At 33.9% G+C, this 16,783-nt stretch overlaps 9 protein-coding genes across 9 annotated transcripts; 3 read left to right on the forward strand and 6 right to left on the reverse strand.

Moving 5' to 3' along the window:
- Window positions 1–227: 227 nt before the first annotated feature.
- Window positions 228–2,049, forward strand: TpMuguga_03g00720 (putative integral membrane protein; the record flags this gene model as incomplete). Its single annotated transcript, XM_757751.1, has 2 exons — window positions 228–1,904; window positions 1,999–2,049. The coding sequence occupies 2 exons, from the start codon at window positions 228–230 to the stop codon at window positions 2,047–2,049; spliced, it is 1,728 nt and encodes a 575-aa protein (XP_762844.1).
- Window positions 2,050–2,816: 767 nt separating this feature from the next.
- On the forward strand, window positions 2,817–6,362 carry TpMuguga_03g00721 (putative integral membrane protein; the record flags this gene model as incomplete). Its single annotated transcript, XM_757752.1, has 1 exon — window positions 2,817–6,362. One exon carries the CDS (start codon window positions 2,817–2,819, stop codon window positions 6,360–6,362), a length of 3,546 nt encoding a protein of 1,181 aa, XP_762845.1.
- Window positions 6,363–6,483: 121 nt separating this feature from the next.
- Window positions 6,484–8,235, reverse strand: TpMuguga_03g00722 (uncharacterized protein). Its single transcript, XM_757753.2, has one exon. It carries the CDS (start codon window positions 8,184–8,186, stop codon window positions 6,579–6,581), a length of 1,608 nt encoding a protein of 535 aa, XP_762846.1. The 5' UTR covers window positions 8,187–8,235; the 3' UTR covers window positions 6,484–6,578.
- A 729-nt stretch (window positions 8,236–8,964) lies between these two features.
- On the forward strand, window positions 8,965–10,915 carry cct-2 (T-complex 1 beta subunit protein). The gene has a single exon (XM_061305764.1). The coding sequence runs from the start codon at window positions 9,209–9,211 to the stop codon at window positions 10,859–10,861; it is 1,653 nt and encodes a 550-aa protein (XP_061160898.1). The 5' UTR covers window positions 8,965–9,208; the 3' UTR covers window positions 10,862–10,915.
- Window positions 10,916–10,965: 50 nt separating this feature from the next.
- Window positions 10,966–11,755, reverse strand: ict1 (RF-1 domain protein; the record flags this gene model as incomplete). Its single annotated transcript, XM_061305765.1, has 6 exons — window positions 10,966–11,058; window positions 11,089–11,154; window positions 11,184–11,254; window positions 11,287–11,342; window positions 11,418–11,494; window positions 11,561–11,755. The coding sequence occupies 6 exons, from the start codon at window positions 11,753–11,755 to the stop codon at window positions 10,978–10,980; spliced, it is 546 nt and encodes a 181-aa protein (XP_061160899.1). The 3' UTR covers window positions 10,966–10,977.
- Window positions 11,756–11,851: 96 nt separating this feature from the next.
- On the reverse strand, window positions 11,852–12,773 carry TpMuguga_03g00725 (putative integral membrane protein; the record flags this gene model as incomplete). The annotated part of the gene is made up of 1 exon (XM_757756.2): window positions 11,852–12,773. The coding sequence occupies one exon, from the start codon at window positions 12,771–12,773 to the stop codon at window positions 11,901–11,903; it is 873 nt and encodes a 290-aa protein (XP_762849.1). The 3' UTR covers window positions 11,852–11,900.
- A 326-nt stretch (window positions 12,774–13,099) lies between these two features.
- Window positions 13,100–13,641, reverse strand: TpMuguga_03g00726 (putative integral membrane protein). The gene has a single exon (XM_757757.2). It carries the CDS (start codon window positions 13,528–13,530, stop codon window positions 13,132–13,134), a length of 399 nt encoding a protein of 132 aa, XP_762850.1. The 5' UTR covers window positions 13,531–13,641; the 3' UTR covers window positions 13,100–13,131.
- Window positions 13,642–13,799: 158 nt separating this feature from the next.
- Window positions 13,800–14,571, reverse strand: TpMuguga_03g00727 (putative integral membrane protein). Its single transcript, XM_757758.2, has one exon. It carries the CDS (start codon window positions 14,237–14,239, stop codon window positions 13,820–13,822), a length of 420 nt encoding a protein of 139 aa, XP_762851.1. The 5' UTR covers window positions 14,240–14,571; the 3' UTR covers window positions 13,800–13,819.
- On the reverse strand, window positions 14,549–16,730 carry TpMuguga_03g00728 (uncharacterized protein). The gene is made up of 5 exons (XM_757759.2): window positions 15,999–16,730; window positions 15,914–15,967; window positions 15,141–15,857; window positions 14,926–15,080; window positions 14,549–14,755 (listed from the first exon to the last, which is right to left on the reverse strand). The coding sequence occupies exons 1-5, from the start codon at window positions 16,507–16,509 to the stop codon at window positions 14,603–14,605; spliced, it is 1,590 nt and encodes a 529-aa protein (XP_762852.1). The 5' UTR covers window positions 16,510–16,730; the 3' UTR covers window positions 14,549–14,602.
- Between the last annotated feature and the right edge of the window lie 53 nt (window positions 16,731–16,783).

Consider the following 16,783-nt stretch of genomic DNA (forward strand, 5'->3'; position numbering starts at 1 on the left):
AGTGAGCTAAATAACAGTATATCAAGTTATACATCTTGTTAAAATTGTTGGTTAATGAGTAAAATACTAATGAATGTGATAATATCCAAAAATGATCATGGTAATGATAAAGTATCATGACATACACTACTAGGTTGTAAATTGAAACATTTGATTAGATAAATCAAAGAATGTAACGAGTTTTAATCATATCACTAGACCCATTAATGATATAACGGCCTAGCAAAATGACGTCGAGTAGTTACAAGGACGACGTTGAACACAGTAGAGCCAATCGGTACTCTAGTCTGTACCATGATTGGTTCATGATTGGTGTAGGATGTTTTACATACTTTTTGGTTGGTCTATCACTTACTCTGGTTTATGTACTATGTGAGTTGGATTATTTTATGTTATCTGGTTTATTTCGTATTCAGAGATTCTTTTCAGATGATGCATATTACTTCAGTAAACAGCTAACATTAATGTATGGTGTTATTGGATTCACCCTTACATTACTTATTGGACCAATTGGTAAAGTCGCGTGTATATTGTGGTCTTGGGTACTAACACTGACATATCTTGTGATTGGAACATACTCGTACTTGATTGGATTTACACAGTACGGGAAGCTCTTAATTAGATCAATGAGCATCATATCACTCATAACACACATCCTTATGTGTAACTTCATATTCTTCCTATTTGATCCAATGCAAAGTGGTCATACCAAGACTAATGAAAGTGTCTCATCAGACCATAACGGCAAACACTCTTCAGTTATTGGTCCATACGGATCACTTGTATACTATAGGGTAATATTGTTTCTCGTCGGATTTTTTCTCGGATCACCAATTGTCTCATTTGTCCTGAGGATGAGTCTGTCGGTTACTACATTCTCTGAAAAGGACCCAGTAATGTCTTCAGTTGATTTGTGCAGAATAATGATGCTGATGTTCTCAATAACCGTCACGGCCAGTACATTCCTGACGCTCACGTTCTCAAATGGCCTAAGTCCAAAAACAGATCACATTTGGTTTCCATTCCGAATGATATCTTACAGGACATTTAAGAAGACAATGTTTAACTTCTTTGACCTAGAGTTGCTACTTGTGGTATGGATCGTCAATCCTCTCATCATGACTCTAATTCCATACACAACTAGGATCCACTTCGAGTTTCACAAATTCTCACTAGTTCACAGGTTATTGTTCTCAATGTTTATGATTGGGATAATGGTACTCATGCATAGAGATATACTCTACAGCTGTATCAGTACCATTAAACTAATTAATGCATCTATATTCAACATACTGTATACTGATGGATACACACAGATATATGATGAACATCTTAGGAAGGAACCAGTATCAACAACTCCATATTCTAACTACACTGTGAGAACTTCTGAAAGTGATTCAACACCTATGGTAGTTCCTAATGAGATTTCAATTCCTTCAGTTGTGTCATATCCATATCTTGAGAATGGCTGGGATGATGTTGAAAATGAAGATAAAAAACTCTTATTGAGGTCATTCAGCATACTTCAATCACTTCAAAGACTAACACACTACATTAATACTGGAGGTGATATGTATATCCATAACATCTTCTGTGACCCAGAACTATCACTGTGTAAACCACCCATAGATAAGTCTGAAGATCTATCAGAGACCAATCCTGATGACCCAATGAAAACCACAGTCTTTCTACTGAATGAGTACAGAAGTGAGCTGTTGTCAATGGTTGGTAGTACAATCAATAGATACAAACTTGAGAAGAATTCTTTTGTATATGATATTAATTATTTTTACTACTTTTCTTCCGTTCAAATTGATGGTTCTGATTTGGAATATTTTAATTCGGTTTTTTCAAATATTAAACAATTTAATGCTTCAATACGACCTATTGCAGATCCAACATCAGTTCTTTCCACTAAAATTACTTATTCTAGTCCTTACCCGGATTTAATTATGAACGACATTGAAACATATATTTCTTTGGTTCAAAAAAAATTAGGCTTATTTGATCAAATTTGTTCTGAAATTTGTAAAATTGAAGAAACGCTAAAATTCCTAAAATCAACTTGTATCTTCTTTGAATCCGTTTTTTTAACAGTTGCATTGGTCCATTGCGCTATTCTTGGAGAATTTTCAATTTGTTTATTTGAAGACCTCATTCTTCAATTATCAACATATATAACTATTACAGACAAATCAAATATTGGTTGTATTCTTAGTCACGTAGAAAAGATTTCACTTTCTGCACTTTATTTAAAAATCAAAATTTGTGAATTATCTGATTCAAAAGAGTTTTATAATTTTTTAACCAAATTAAATGACATAAACTGTAGCATAGAACATATATTGTATCTCATATGTACTGTTGAAACAAAATTGGCAAAGATTAAAACTAGTATAGAAAAATTATTGAAACTTAAATCCCAATTGTCATTACTATTAAATGGGATTTGGTCACAAAATAATTGTAAAGTTATTTGTTCTAGAATTCAAGAATTAAATACCTGTTCTCTGGATTTTACTCATACTAAAATTACTTTGCTTTGTTTATACTCGTTAATCCCACAAGAGATAAAATTTTTAAAATGTTTTGTATCTGTAATAGAATCTTTTTTAGAATCAACATTTGATTCCACTCGGAAAATTAATTGCTGTCTAACGGAAAATTTGGTCAAGAATGAGTCTCAAATTACATTATCTGACCAATCACTAAGGTCAACCATTCTTATTCAGTCCATATCTAGCTTGTCCAAACACTTAAATGAATTTTTATGGGTTTTAATCTCACACAAGTCATTTGAAGAATGTAAATTTTTTATGGCGTATTTGTCGAAATTGGCCACTTTCACATACAAAATTAAAGATATTCTTGAAACTGTGAATTGTTGTTGTGTTTGTTGTCATAAAACTATTTTTAACGATATCTATAAAGAGTCACTTAAAGATATATTAAATAACCATAAAAAATTTAATCCTCATTCACAATTATATATGACCAAAATTATTGAAAACTATGGAAATCACTTATGTCTTTGCCTAGTCATAGATCATTTATTACTACCAACTATTGAAATAACCACAGGCTACTTTGTTGACATTGTATTTGATTTTTTATATAACATATGTAGAATTTTTGATAAATATTCTTACACAACACGTCAAATTATTGATATTTCAAAGTTTATCCTTTTATTAATCGTTTTTATTTATAAAATTGTAATTTCAATTGAAAAAAGATACCTATGCAAATGTGACAGATCAACGTGCTGTAAAGGTGGCAATAGAAATAGTTTTTGTACTTGTTGTTCACCTAAAAAAGTCCAATGCTGCTATTGCGCAGAGAGTAAAGCTGACTGTAATTGTTGTTGTAAAGAAAATAATAAAAAATGCTGTCCAGAACGATGTTCCAACGGTCGTAATTGTGAATGTTGTAGGTGTTGTTGTATTTGTTTTTGCAGATCATCAAATGATCCAAATTATTATTACTTCGTATCACTGATTCTTTATTTATCCCACTTTTTAGAAGAAGTATTCACTTTTGACAATGAAACAATTAGAATAGCAACAGAATATTTGTCAAGTTTGATTAGCGAATTTGATTTGATGGATTATAAAAAAATTATTAAGAAGTTAGATAAGATAAGAATCACTAAGTTACCAGAAAAGATAAAAATGCTAATATCTACTTCTACTGATATATCAACTTTGATCCTACAAAATAACAACCATACTTTAATTTTGAGCATACTTTCAAGATATCAAAGAAAGCTAGTTAACGGTTCAATAAAAAATTATTATGAAACATTTGCGTTAGTGCCAAATGTTGCAATAATTAGTCCAAATTTTACTTTGTTTTATCAAGATCTTTCAGGCTTAACACATTTTATTATTAACAGTAATGAATTTTCATTAAAAACAAAAATATTCGTAAAACGTTCAATTGGTATCGTATCATCAAAATACTTAGAAGCTATACTTAACAGAAGAAAAAGCAAAACACAATGCTGTCAAAACAAAAATTGCAAGTTTTGTAAGATAATTTGTAATTCAGTGTGTTTAATTTCAGGTGAAATGAATATTATATCATCACAAGTTTTAAGTACATTGACCCTATGTATTGTCCAAAAATCAGATAAACTCTTAAAATTAACAAAGTTGTTGTTCGAAAATTTTAATCAATCAATTGGTTGTAATAAAGATCTAATAATATACACCAAAAACTCCAGAATAAGCGAATCTACACATGGCCTTTTGTATGAAAGGGACGGTAACTTTGACCACATTAATCCTAAGTACTTTGGTTACGATGATGTTTATAGACCCAGTCCACAGTTTGGATCTGGATACTTTAAGTTTGTGATTAGCAGAGTGTTCACTGTCATTGTACTGGTGGTTCTATTCATATTCATAAGGACTAGATTTGACAGATTTGTCAATACAGATATCTTTGGCAGATACTTGATCAAGGTAGATTCCAACATTGGTAGGCTTAGGGAGGTACTTCACAACAGACTGAGTCACAGCGTTAGGAACATTAGCAGGATGGGAAGTCTTGACGATCTGCTAGGTGACATGTCGGAAGGTGATGTTGGTCATAACCTAGTCTTTCATCATCCAGAGCGGTATCAAGATGTCATTGATAATATGGGTATGGCTGACATGGGCCACTATGATGCTATGTCTGATATTGACACACTGTCTGATACATTCACAGATACTAGCTTTGATGGAACCACTAAGGCTGTCCAGGAGTCCAGGAGAAGAAAGGTTGGTTTCTACATCCTCATCATTGTGTTCTCACTTCTGTCCGCACTGTATCTGAACTTTGTAGTTAGAGACCTATCTGTAATGCTACAGCTAGATCATACCACCTGGTCTTACTTCATTAGCATAACGGTGTTGATGGGCATGATCATTAGTCTAGTGGTTAAGTATTGTGTGCACCTGTATGATTTTGTGTATGTGCTGGAGAACTACAGTAATAAGCTGACCAAGATTGAGAGCTTCGTCGATGACAGTTTTGGAGGAGTCACTGGTAACCTAACTTACACATCTAAGTTCGTCCTGCTGTTCCAACTGATGAGGAGTATGAAAACTGACCTGGTATCTCTGTTTAGTATGAACTATCCATATCAAATTCCTGCACACAGTCTTATGAAGAATAAGGTATATCCTTACAAGGACATGACTGGTGGCATGGAGAGAATGATGACATGTGAGAACATTGAGTGTATTAGGAGAATGGTCCTGGATTCTATTGGCACACCAGAATCCATGGATCTGCAAAATGTTCTTGACTTCGTGTCATATGTTACTGTCAGGAACACAGCTGAGTTTGATCAGTACCGTGGTTACTTTAGTGGCAATGAACGGTATCTGGCTTGGAGACTTGGGAAACTTCTGGGTCACAACTTCTTCCTACTGACCTATGGCAGATACTCATGCATGCTTGAGATGGATCACAGGATTAGGAAACTCAGGATACCAAGCGCTCAGTTTCTTAACTGTCAGTTCCTATGGCAACTATTTGGTAATTATGAATCTGACCTCATATCTCTGAAGTGTCTGGGTGTAGATTCAATAGGCATTCCACTAACTCATGTACAGAAGGATGTCCTCAAGAATAAGTTCGCGGATGAGTACCTTGATGCGTTCAAAAAGTACCAAGATTTCTTGATCAGAAAACTTCATATTAAAGCCTCTAAGTGTTATGACTCACCCAGCTGTTACTTTCCATATCCAGAACTCATCAACGGTACACTGGACAGGGACAAAGTAACTAGGCTCACAAGAGAGTACTTTGGTGACAGCAGCAGGAGACTAAGCCTGTCACTGCCTACAACTAACTGTGATGTTACCAAGAAGGTTGTTAACGGAAAAGGTGCTGAGTCACCTGGTGTTTCAGTTACTCAGTTCTGTGATCATTGGTTATATATGAGACTTGGTTGTTGTGAGACTGAGGATTGTGAGAAGGGAGTCAGATTCGCTCACGACCTGATAATGTCAAAACTAAACGGTGACTCTGATGTATTTGAGTCAATCAAGGATACCGTCGCTAGTCTTAAGCTGAGTATCCTGAATACAGAAGAGACTTATGAGACACCAGAGGATATCCACGTACCCGTGAAGTCTTCAGAGCATAGATCACTGAAGGACTATACTTACAAACTTAATGAGTTTAGATATCAGACAACAGATACCTACCAGGATACAGTTCTTGATTACCTGAACAGATACATGATTGAGACTATGACTAATAGGGAGAAAATCATGGTGCCACTAGGAATATTCCTTACCTGGTACGGAATTCCAGTATGTGAACAGCATTTAAGAAATATGGGTAAATTTCAATATCTGATATGAGAAACAGTGGTTAATGCAGTTTAAGATTTAAGATTTCAGATTTAAATGTTTAAGATTTAAGATTTGTAAAGTATTTTAATTTTCAATGTAGTAAAGATTGACATATACATTGTAGCATATAGTATATTATAGTTAATGACTTTTGTCATTTTTAAAATGTTATTACAGTTGTTAAAACAAAATAATTTTATGAATTTAATAGGTTACAATTGTGTACTAATTCAGAGCTTGATCATCTGCGATTAAAAATGGTTTATACCTTTTATTACTACCAACTGAATTTAACTTGTTTAACAAGTCAGAATGGTTAAATTTACTATCAAGCTGATTAACACTTTCCTCCATTTTCTTCCGTTTGAGAGATAATCGTTGATTTATAGTATTTAGTTGTTGTCGGTTTGCATTTTTCTTAGCTTTGAACTGTTCGATTTGACCGTCTAAACTATTTCTTTCAATGGAAAGCATAGTCATTCTATCCTTGTAATCATTTAATTGTGATTCTAATTGTTTGTACCTGTCCTTTTTATTATCAAGATCCCTATTCATTTTGTTAATTTCGTTTTTAAGATTATTTAACTTTTGCTCTCTGGAGTCTAAATCAAGTTTCCTTTTATTTAATCTTGTTTCTAATTTTTCTAACTCCAGTTCTCTAGCTTTAATCCCCAGTTCTTTATTTCTCAATTGAGACGTTAATTCACTGAATTCATCTTCTTTATTTTTAAAATCAAAAAGTGGCTGTTTCAAATGATCAAGCTTCTTTTCAGAGTCGTCAGAAATGTTTCTCAGTGTTGATTCACTAAGTATATTAGGGTAATTAATAGTTAAATCGGGTTGAGATTGTGATAAATCAAATTGTCTAGACTTGGTCAGTAGGTCTCTCTCAAGAGTGTTTAATCGGTTTCTCTCAATATTTAGGTTTTGCTTCTCATCATTAATTTTTGACCATTCAAGGGAAATCAACTCCTTCTGTTTCTTCAAATCCTCATCCTTGAGTTTCATTTGATCAGCGAGCTTTGTAGTGTATTCCACAACGTCTGAAGCCTCTTTTAATTTACGTTCCAGTTCAAACGACTTAGATCTCAAGGTTTCCTCAAGATTGTCCCTTTCTCTTCTCAGATCATTCTCCTTCTCAGCTAACCTTTTCTTAATGGATTCAATTTGTTCGTTCTCTTCAGAGATTCGTTGGTTATGATGACGTAGCTCCGTTTGAATCCTTTCTTTTGTTAAAGTAAATTGTTCTTGTTGGGATTTTATATTTTCAGTCAGTCTCAAGATTGTGTTTTCTAGCTTTTCAAGTTCTTCCTTTTTCGAGGTTAAAGCTCCAGTGGTTTCAGAAACCATCATCTCCCTACGTTTCAAATTCTCTAAACCAGTTTCATATTCGGCTCTTTTCTTCTTACAATCAATTTCCAGAGACTGGAACTCTTGAATCTTTTGTTTCAGGTCATCTTGAGCCAGTTCAAGCTTGTGGTATAGGGTAGAAATCCTATTCTGTCTATCTTGTAGGTATGCTCTATAGTAATCAAGTTGTTCTTGTTGGAAGGAGTGTTGATTCATGGCTTCAGCTAATCTGCTCTGCTTCTGCTCAAAATCTTCATATTTGTTTCTAAGATTTTGTCTTTCACGTTGTAAAATATTAGTTTTGCGATCTAAATCTATCTTTATTTTATTCAAGTGTCTTTTTGCGCCACATTTGCAATTTAACCTTTCGTCTGTTAAAAGGGAAGAGATATTTTTTGGTGTGTTTAACAAACTTTGGTGTTCATCCTTGTTGTTGAAAACACCGTCGTTTCTCTGTGCGTTCGAATAGTCTATATCAGCCATTGAAAGAATTTCAGAATTTAATTCATGGTTTCTCCAAACACATTGACTTTATACTACAACTGTAAACACATACGATATAACAAATCAAAACAGCAAAAAATTAAGTTAAATAAATATTATATATTTGTTAGTGTAATTGATTGCGATTTAACCAAAAATAAAAACAAAAATATCAACAATGATATTATAAATTGTTACTGGTACAACATCATTATTAACACAACATTTAAAATTCAGTTTTACCCAAACATTTCCTATTTTTTAATTATAAATGTTATTTAATTTTAATAAAATAATTTTTTGTTGTTTTTTTATTGGATTGTAGTTCAATTTATTTTCAACTCATTTCTCCGTTATACCATGAATCTTCAACACAATATTATCTTTTTACCCTCAGAACATTATGTCGGAGCTTGACATTTAATGTTAATTTATATCTATTTAGATTCCTATTTAATTTTATTTAAAATAATTTATTCGTATATATGTGGGCTTAGTTTATCCAGGAAAATCCCTCTAAATGACGTAACATGAATTTAATATTATTAAAAATCAGTTTATGTTGAGAAACAAATATAAATATCCTTTATGTGTTAGATTAATTTATTATTAATGAATAAATAAGGGAGTACTGTGTCAGAGTAATTCTGAAAAATTCCATACTTTAATTTGGTATTTAATGTTAATTTTGGTATAAAGTTCTGTATAATGATTTAAATTTTAGTAAACTTCTTTTTGTATAGTCCTTATTTACGTCTCTAGCTGGGGCAATGTACTGATTCGATTATTAATTAACCTGTTAATGTTTTTATATATTTGTATTTTCACACCTAAAGAGTAAAATATAATAATTTTAATATGAAATATAATGGAAGTTTTGGTTTAGTGTATTTTTTCTAGATTTTTCGTCAAAATAATTGTTTTCTATTTTATACGTATTTATTATTAAATTTCCCAGTAATTCATTTCCAACATTGTAAATAAATAATCCCCTCTAAATTAGATTTTTTCATTAATTAAAAATGGACGTAGCCAATGATTACGCCGAAATAACCCCCGAGATTCTAAAGGGAGGTGCCCAGGAGGATCGCGGCGAGACTGCCAGAATGCAGTATTTTATCGGATCTATTGCCGTTGGAGACCTGTTAAAATCTACTTTGGGACCTAAAGGTATGGACAAGTTGCTCCAACCTATGAATCTTGAAGGTCCCGGCGGTGGTATGAATGTAGTAACTAACGACGGAGCGACGATTTTGAAGTCAGTTTGGCTAAATAATCCAGCAGCCAGAGTTTTAGTCGATGTTTCAATGCAGCAAGATGCTCAGTGTGGAGATGGTACCACTGGAGTGGTAGTTTTGGCCTCAGAACTCCTTAGAGCCGCCGAAAAGCTCATAGAACAGAAGATCCATCCACAAACAATTTGTTTGGGTTTCAGAAAGGCACTAAAGGTTGCAAGAGATAGGCTAGATGAGATAAAGTTTTCTAGAATCCTAGATAAGGACAAGTTTGAGTCAGACCTACTTAATATTGCAAGAACCACCCTTTCATCAAAACTACTTCGCGTTGAAAAGGACCACTTTGCAAATTTGGCTGTTAACGCACTCCTGAGGATGCACAGGAATCTGGACAAGGACAGCCAGGACGCTTCATCCCACCTAAATTTATCCTTAATCCAAATTATAAAGAAGCCCGGTGGAACTTTGAAGGATTCATACCTCGAGGACGGATTTGTGCTTGAGAAAAGAATCGGAGTTGGACAGCCAAAGAGAATGACTGATTGCAAAATTTTAGTTGCAAACACACCAATGGATACAGACAAAGTCAAGATTTACGGGGTTAAAGTCAATGTCGACTCATTTGAGGCAGTAAGCGCTCTTGAACAAAGTGAACGTGACAAGATGAAGAAAAAGGTTAACAAAATACTCGCTCACAAATGCAATGTCTTTATTAACAGGCAATTGATTTACAACTACCCAGACCAACTTTTCAAGGAGGCAGGAGTTATGGCCATTGAACACTCAGACTTTGACGGAATGGAAAGACTTGCAGCCTGCTTAGATGCTGAAATAGTTTCAACCTTTGACACTCCAGAAAAGGTTAAACTTGGCAGATGTGACCTTATTGAGGAGGTTATCATTGGAGAGGACAAGCTCATTAGATTCTCAGGATGCTCAAGAGGCGGCGCCTGTACGATAATTTTGAGGGGAGCTTCAACTCACGTACTCGACGAGGCTGAGAGGTCACTACACGACGCTCTTGCAGTTCTAAGCGAGACTCTAAATGATGGCAGGATAGTCTGCGGAGGAGGCTGTGCAGAACTTGAAATGGCACACTACGTAGAAGAGTACGCAAAAACAATAGCTGGAAAGGAAAGCTTAGCAGTTGAGGCTTTTGCCCATGCACTCAGAACACTCCCTGGATACATACTAAGCAATGGAGGATTCGATAGCGCTGATGTACTCTGCAAGCTCAGAGCTGAGCATTCTAAGGGAAACGTTAGTGCAGGTATCGATATCGACAAAGGATCAGTAGGGGACATGATGAAGTTGGGAGTGTTTGAAAGCTACAAATCAAAACTCTCTCAGATTTGTCTCGCAACAGAAGCTGCTGAATCAATTGTAAGAGTGGATGACATAATCAAATGTGAGCCAAGACAACGTAATCCTGGTGTATAAAATCCCTCATTTTAAATAATCTTCTTTATCTTAATGTAGTAAACTGTATTATATTCTTCTTTTGTATTTTTATTGTACAAAATATTAAGGTTCCAGTTAGTATCCCATGGTCAGTTTTAGAAGTCTTCCAACTTCTTATGGCCAAGTTGCTTAGTTTTCCTTCGAGACTCACGTCTGGCCATTTTATACTTCAAAATCTGAAAAAGTATGATTAAGATAAATTATACCTGTTCAGGAGTCTTGGTTTCCTCAATTTGTTCAAGAAATGTTAAGTGCCTGGCGGGAGTGTATTCCTAAAAAACAAATTAAAATATAAACAAACCTCAGCAAGTTTTACAGCTTCACGAATTAACCTAATACAAGCCTTTTTATTATCATGTTGATTAGAATAGTCTAAAAATTTAATGAGAATCCAGGAAAAGAACCATCACATTCAACAATAAAGTCACCCTTTTGAGTTATCTTGGCCTTATTAACGATTCTAAAAGTATCAATGCTATTTAAAATAAAAAAATAAAAGTTTAAAATAAATTGTATGCTACACATCAAAACTTACAGAAACTTTTCTTTCAAATCTTCAGTCAACCAATCAGCAGATTGCACATTGAATCGAATTTGAACTTTAGTTTCAGACTAAACAAATTAAGATAAAATAATTAATAAATTCTATGTTTTAAATAAATAATTTGGAAGACCAACCTTATTTACACTCTGGCCTCCAGGGCCGGAAGATCGAGATGTTGTAACCTGTAGTTTTTTAACAGGGATATTTACGCTAAAAAATCTACGGAGATTAATAAACTTTTGGATTTTTTTGAATAACATTAAAATTCTAAAAACGTGTCCAGATTTACGGAGATATTGTGATAACGTCAATCGATGTGGTGGATTCATAGACTATATTCCTAAGGTGTTGGATTTATTAAACGTTTTTTATTCTACAATTTAATGTTTCATGTGATAGTATTTCACTAATATTTAAACATATAATAAACATTTCAAGATCTTATCGATATTAAAGTTTCTGAAGTTGTTCTCTTCATCTCTTCTTTTTAGTCTTTTTCCTTGTTTTAATTCTGTATACAAGGACCAATATAAGGAATAAAACAATTGATACTACGATAATACTTCTTCCAACGTTTTCAACGTTGACCCTGAAATAGTCATTTGGAGCTAGATTTACACTGTCGAACAAAGGATGCCTTTCCATGACGTCACTAGGAATAACTCCAGGAGCGCTTATAGTCTTTCCTCCGATTACATTTACGACTGGAACATTTGCCAGCGGTGGAGTGTTAGGATCAGCACTTGGCGATGTACCAACTGATAAATTAGTTGGTATTGCTTTAGTATTCAATGAGTTATTTAATTCGTCAACATTGGTATTTTTATCTCCTGTAGGAGGTGGCAATGGAGGTGCTTGTTGAGTTACTGCTACAGGCCCTACACCAGGAACCATTTGTACTTGATTAGGTAAATATTGACCTGGCGCCATAGCTCCGGCAGCTATCAATGCTCCTTCAGTTCCCATACCACCTGGTGAACTAACTCCTCCCTGAGGTTGGACATTTTGTTGTACTACAGCATCACCTGCCTGCGCTGGGAACAACCCATTAACATCTATTGGAGTTGGATTGTTGTATACTGCGAATGGACCTGCTTGGACGTGTTTGAGATGGTACCAAGTTCTCCAGAACTTTTCTTTGAGCATATCTTTAAATTCAGGGTTTAATTGTAAATTAGAAACCCCTCCCTGATCAATCCACTCATTTCTTCCTTGATCAAGAAGAGACAGACTCCTCATATATTCATTTAGATCATATGTTTTTACCAAACTCCCAGGATCCACTTTTAATTCCTGTCTGGGGGATTCGCTATTCAGAACATTAGCCGTAGTTGTGGTAACTTTCATTTCTTGTAAAATTTATTTAATCCGATTTTATACAATTTTTATTGTTTTAATATTTACACAATTTGTTGAATCTGATTTGTATTTTCGAAGGTATGAGTTTGTCCATATAGCACGCATTCGCACACATCTCACTTGGTGTAAAACGCTTTAAGTTGTTATTAAATGTTGGAATCCACATGAATATCATATGTACTTATGTTTCCTTAAAATTATATGTTATCCTGGATACTTCCTGAATAAATGTGTGACCACCAATACTATTGAATTATCATCAATTAGACAAAAACTAATATTCCACAATATTATATGTAATTTAGTTAATAACGTTAGAAATTAAAAATATTATTAAATTAAAAGTTTAAAATTTAGAGTAATCTTGAAGCTTTACGAATAGGGTTGATAGAGCTCTTCTAGAAGCCATACAAACATCATCTAGTTTAGATTTGACCATGCTAAGAGAATCAGAATTCAACAATGAGTATGCATGGTTATCAAGTGCTTTCAATACATTAAATTTTGGAACAAGAAGTAAAACAGGGAAGAGAGTATAAACAAATGACCAGAATGCTGGAGAAACCTTCCCAAAGACGGCATTTAGAACTGGAGCTACAACCTGATTTGAAACTAACCAAAAAAACAACACTCTTAGAAAGTAATCAGCAAGTTGTGAGTCTTTGTCGGTGCAGCAATACAGTCCAGCTCCCACCGGTAAGAGGAATCCAAAAAAGAACCCTCCGAAACCATAAAAAACTCCCATGAATATTGAAAATATAAAGGAAAGGAAGGTTAAAAAATAACGAAATTTAAGAAGATTATATTATATGTGGTATATTTACTATTGGATACGGGTTAAACACAATTGATTAAATTTACAAATCTTATTATACAACTATTTTTGAGCATTTCTTTAACATATTAAGAAAATTTGCTTGACAATATTAATATACAATTTTAAACATTTTAAGCATTTCCTAAAACAACATTTCTGAACGATTGCTTTCTTACTTGTTTATCTTCCATTTTTAAATTAGTATTGAATCAATATTTCATCTCATCATAGGACGTCCCATACCACCCATTGGTCCCATTCCCCTCATACCGCCCATTGGTCCCATTCCCCTCATAGCAGCCGCCGGAGGCAATGGAGGCAATCCAGGCATTCCACCCATCCCTGGCATCGGTCCCATAGCTCCCATACCCATTCCACCAGAGCCTATTCCACCCATTACACCCATCAATGCTCCCATTCCAGCGCTTGCAAGCGCATGTGAAAGTCCTGGAGCGATTCCAGTACTACCTACTTGAAGATTTGACGGGCCTACAGATCCCAAACCATCATCATCATCTAAGCTTTTACTTCCCCTACTTTTTAATTTTTGATTGAGTTCAGAAGTTTGCTGTAGATAACTTGTGTCAATTCCTAGTTTTTCTTGTCTACGCTGCCCTAACTTATTTCCTACTCTCATTTCTTACAAAATTTATTTAGTCCGATTTTATATAATTTTTATTGTTTTAATATTTACACAATTTGTTGAATCTGATTTGTATTTTCAAAGGTATGAGTTTGTCCATATAGCACACATTCGCACAGAATTTAGGTTCATGTAAAACTGTTGAATATTCTATCAAATGCTGGAATCCACATAGCCATCGTATGTACTTATGTTTCCTTAAAATTATATGTTATTCTATTCATTTCCTGAATAAATGTGTAGCCACCAATATCACAAATAGTTACTGATTAGACAAAAGATGAAATTCCATAATATTATGTGTAATTCAAGTATTAATATTAGAAATTAAAAATATTTTACAAATTGGTTCTAGTGTCATTTAAATTTAACTCCTTTTGTTAGCCTGATTGGCTTAGGGACATTCGCCTCAATGTCAGAATCATCTTCCGATTCGGACTCTGAATCGGAATCTTCTTCATTTATCTGATCCAAACCCTCTCCAGATAGCCATTTTTTCCAATTCATTAGCTAAAAATATGTTATAAAGAGTTATGGAATATTGGTGTAACGCCTGCCTTTATTAATACTGGGATTTGCTCAATATTAACCATAAAGGGCGTGTTAGTATTCCCCAAGCTTAATCATTGAAACGGACAATGATTGTTAAACTCAGGGGGATTTGAATATATAAATCATACCTGTAACAATAATGATACTCGATCAGGAATCTCGTCAACGTCATTTTCAAACCATTGCAAAAATTCATCTCTACTTACAATTCCCAACAAATACAAAGAATCAAACAATGCTTCAACTAAATATACTGATTCCGACAGCGGAGGGTACCCCCAATCTGTTTACATCATTAATATTAGATATATTTTCAATATATAAATATAAATATAATTCTTACGATGTGTTGATTTCACAAGTTCAGTTAATAATCTTTTCGTATCTTGATCTTGGGTTGTATATAAAAGCCATTTCTTTACTCTTTCAAATTTATTCTGGACTTCTTCCAGGGTTTTGCAGTTTTCGCAGTTTTTCGCAACTATAACACATGTTACCAATGATGGGACTAAAGACTCGGTTTCTTCATATTCAGGAAACTCTTCATCCTCATCTTCATTTGAATCTAATAATGATAAAACATACTCCTCTATTAATGTCACAGTTTCAGGACTACATTTGAACAACTTATTATGTTTAGCTACTTCATTTCTCTTGGATTGTAAAATTTGGTTATCTTGTAATTCCTTCTTTGCCTTATCGGCATCTGACACTTCCTTTTTAGACTTTTCAGTTTCTGATGTAATTCCAGCTGCCTTCATGAATATATCCTCCACTGTATCTTCTTTCTTAAGACTTCTTCGATATGATGGCACAAACAAACCTTTTTTCTGACCATCACCAAAAGTTCTATCTTCTGAAGGAGGACTTTCCGTAGTAAAAGCAGGTTTTCTAATCCTATCATCATCACTTGGTCTGTAATTTCTGGGTTTCTCTGAAAACTCCCAATCATCTCTTGATCTATCCGGCTTAGGAGGTGTTCTGGCATTTCTGCGATCATAATCAAACCTTGAAAAGCCATCATAATCCCTAAAATTCGAACTCCTCATTGGAGATTGATCTATATAAATTTAGTTAATTTTAATAGTTGTGGATTATATTAAAAGTAGTTATTACCTCTAGGTTCATCCAAACAACTGAATCGGTCATTTTTTATAGGACTAGGCTCCCCTGAAAAATTATTTAAATATTAATTTCTTACTTTTAAATTTTGGAACATATAGCCTCTTCTGGTCATCACTTCTTTCCCTAGATAATTCAAAATCTTTGGTTTGTCTTCCGCGACTAAACATGTTTCTAAAGTCATCAGAAATGGTCTTTGTATCTTCCGTTCCTCCTACATTTCTCCAACACTCTGGCGATTCATGAGTGTTTGGAGGTTCTTTGGACCTCCAGTTATCTTCAGGTGTTAAAATCTCGTTTGGAGGGGTATACGTAGCTGTAGGCTTGCTTTCGACATTCGGTTTTGCAATTTGTCTGATATTTGTGAAATCTACTTCAGACGCCGATTTTCTTTCTACTCCGAGTAACTCAAAGTCGTCGTCGTTATCTTCATTTTCCCAACGATTACTGGATAGTTTATACTCAAATGTTTTAGTCGCACCAAACTTGCTAGGTTTTTCAGAGCTGAAATTAGGAAGATCGTCTTCCTCTTTATTCATAACTCTTTGCAAGTCACGTAAATTCACTGATATGTGTTTTCTGCTTCCCATATTGAAAATACATATGGTAGTGGATCTGAGAATAAAAAAATAATGTAGATGTTTGGATTATAGGGATTCAGTACCAACGTAACATTTATAAAATTAATGTATTGCTCATTTTAAATAATTTAAAAACGATTTAAGTAATAGGAAAGATCACGAAAGTTAGAAAAAATAGCCACCCCACGGAATCACAAAGAAAAAAGAATATATAAATTAATTAATTTAAAAATATCTTGGAAACCCTTTAAATTTACAGTTAATATTATATGTTTCAAGAATT

The sequence above is a fragment of the Theileria parva genome (genome assembly GCF_000165365.1).
Source record: "Theileria parva strain Muguga chromosome 3 map unlocalized ctg_531, whole genome shotgun sequence".
Taxonomy (NCBI): domain Eukaryota; phylum Apicomplexa; class Aconoidasida; order Piroplasmida; family Theileriidae; genus Theileria; species Theileria parva.

Coding starts and splice junctions, on each gene's coding strand:
- TpMuguga_03g00722 (XM_757753.2), bottom strand. CDS start 8,186: ATGGCTGATATAGACTATTCGAACGCACAGAGAAACGACGGTGTTTTC.
- cct-2 (XM_061305764.1), top strand. CDS start 9,209: ATGGACGTAGCCAATGATTACGCCGAAATAACCCCCGAGATTCTAAAG.
- TpMuguga_03g00726 (XM_757757.2), bottom strand. CDS start 13,530: ATGGGAGTTTTTTATGGTTTCGGAGGGTTCTTTTTTGGATTCCTCTTA.
- TpMuguga_03g00727 (XM_757758.2), bottom strand. CDS start 14,239: ATGAGAGTAGGAAATAAGTTAGGGCAGCGTAGACAAGAAAAACTAGGA.
- TpMuguga_03g00728 (XM_757759.2), bottom strand. CDS start 16,509: ATGGGAAGCAGAAAACACATATCAGTGAATTTACGTGACTTGCAAAGA. Junction 15,858..15,913: donor TTGTTTGGATGAACCTAGAG/GTAATAACTACT, acceptor AAATTTATATAG/ATCAATCTCCAATGAGGAGT. Junction 14,756..14,925: donor GAGTATCATTATTGTTACAG/GTATGATTTATA, acceptor ACATATTTTTAG/CTAATGAATTGGAAAAAATG.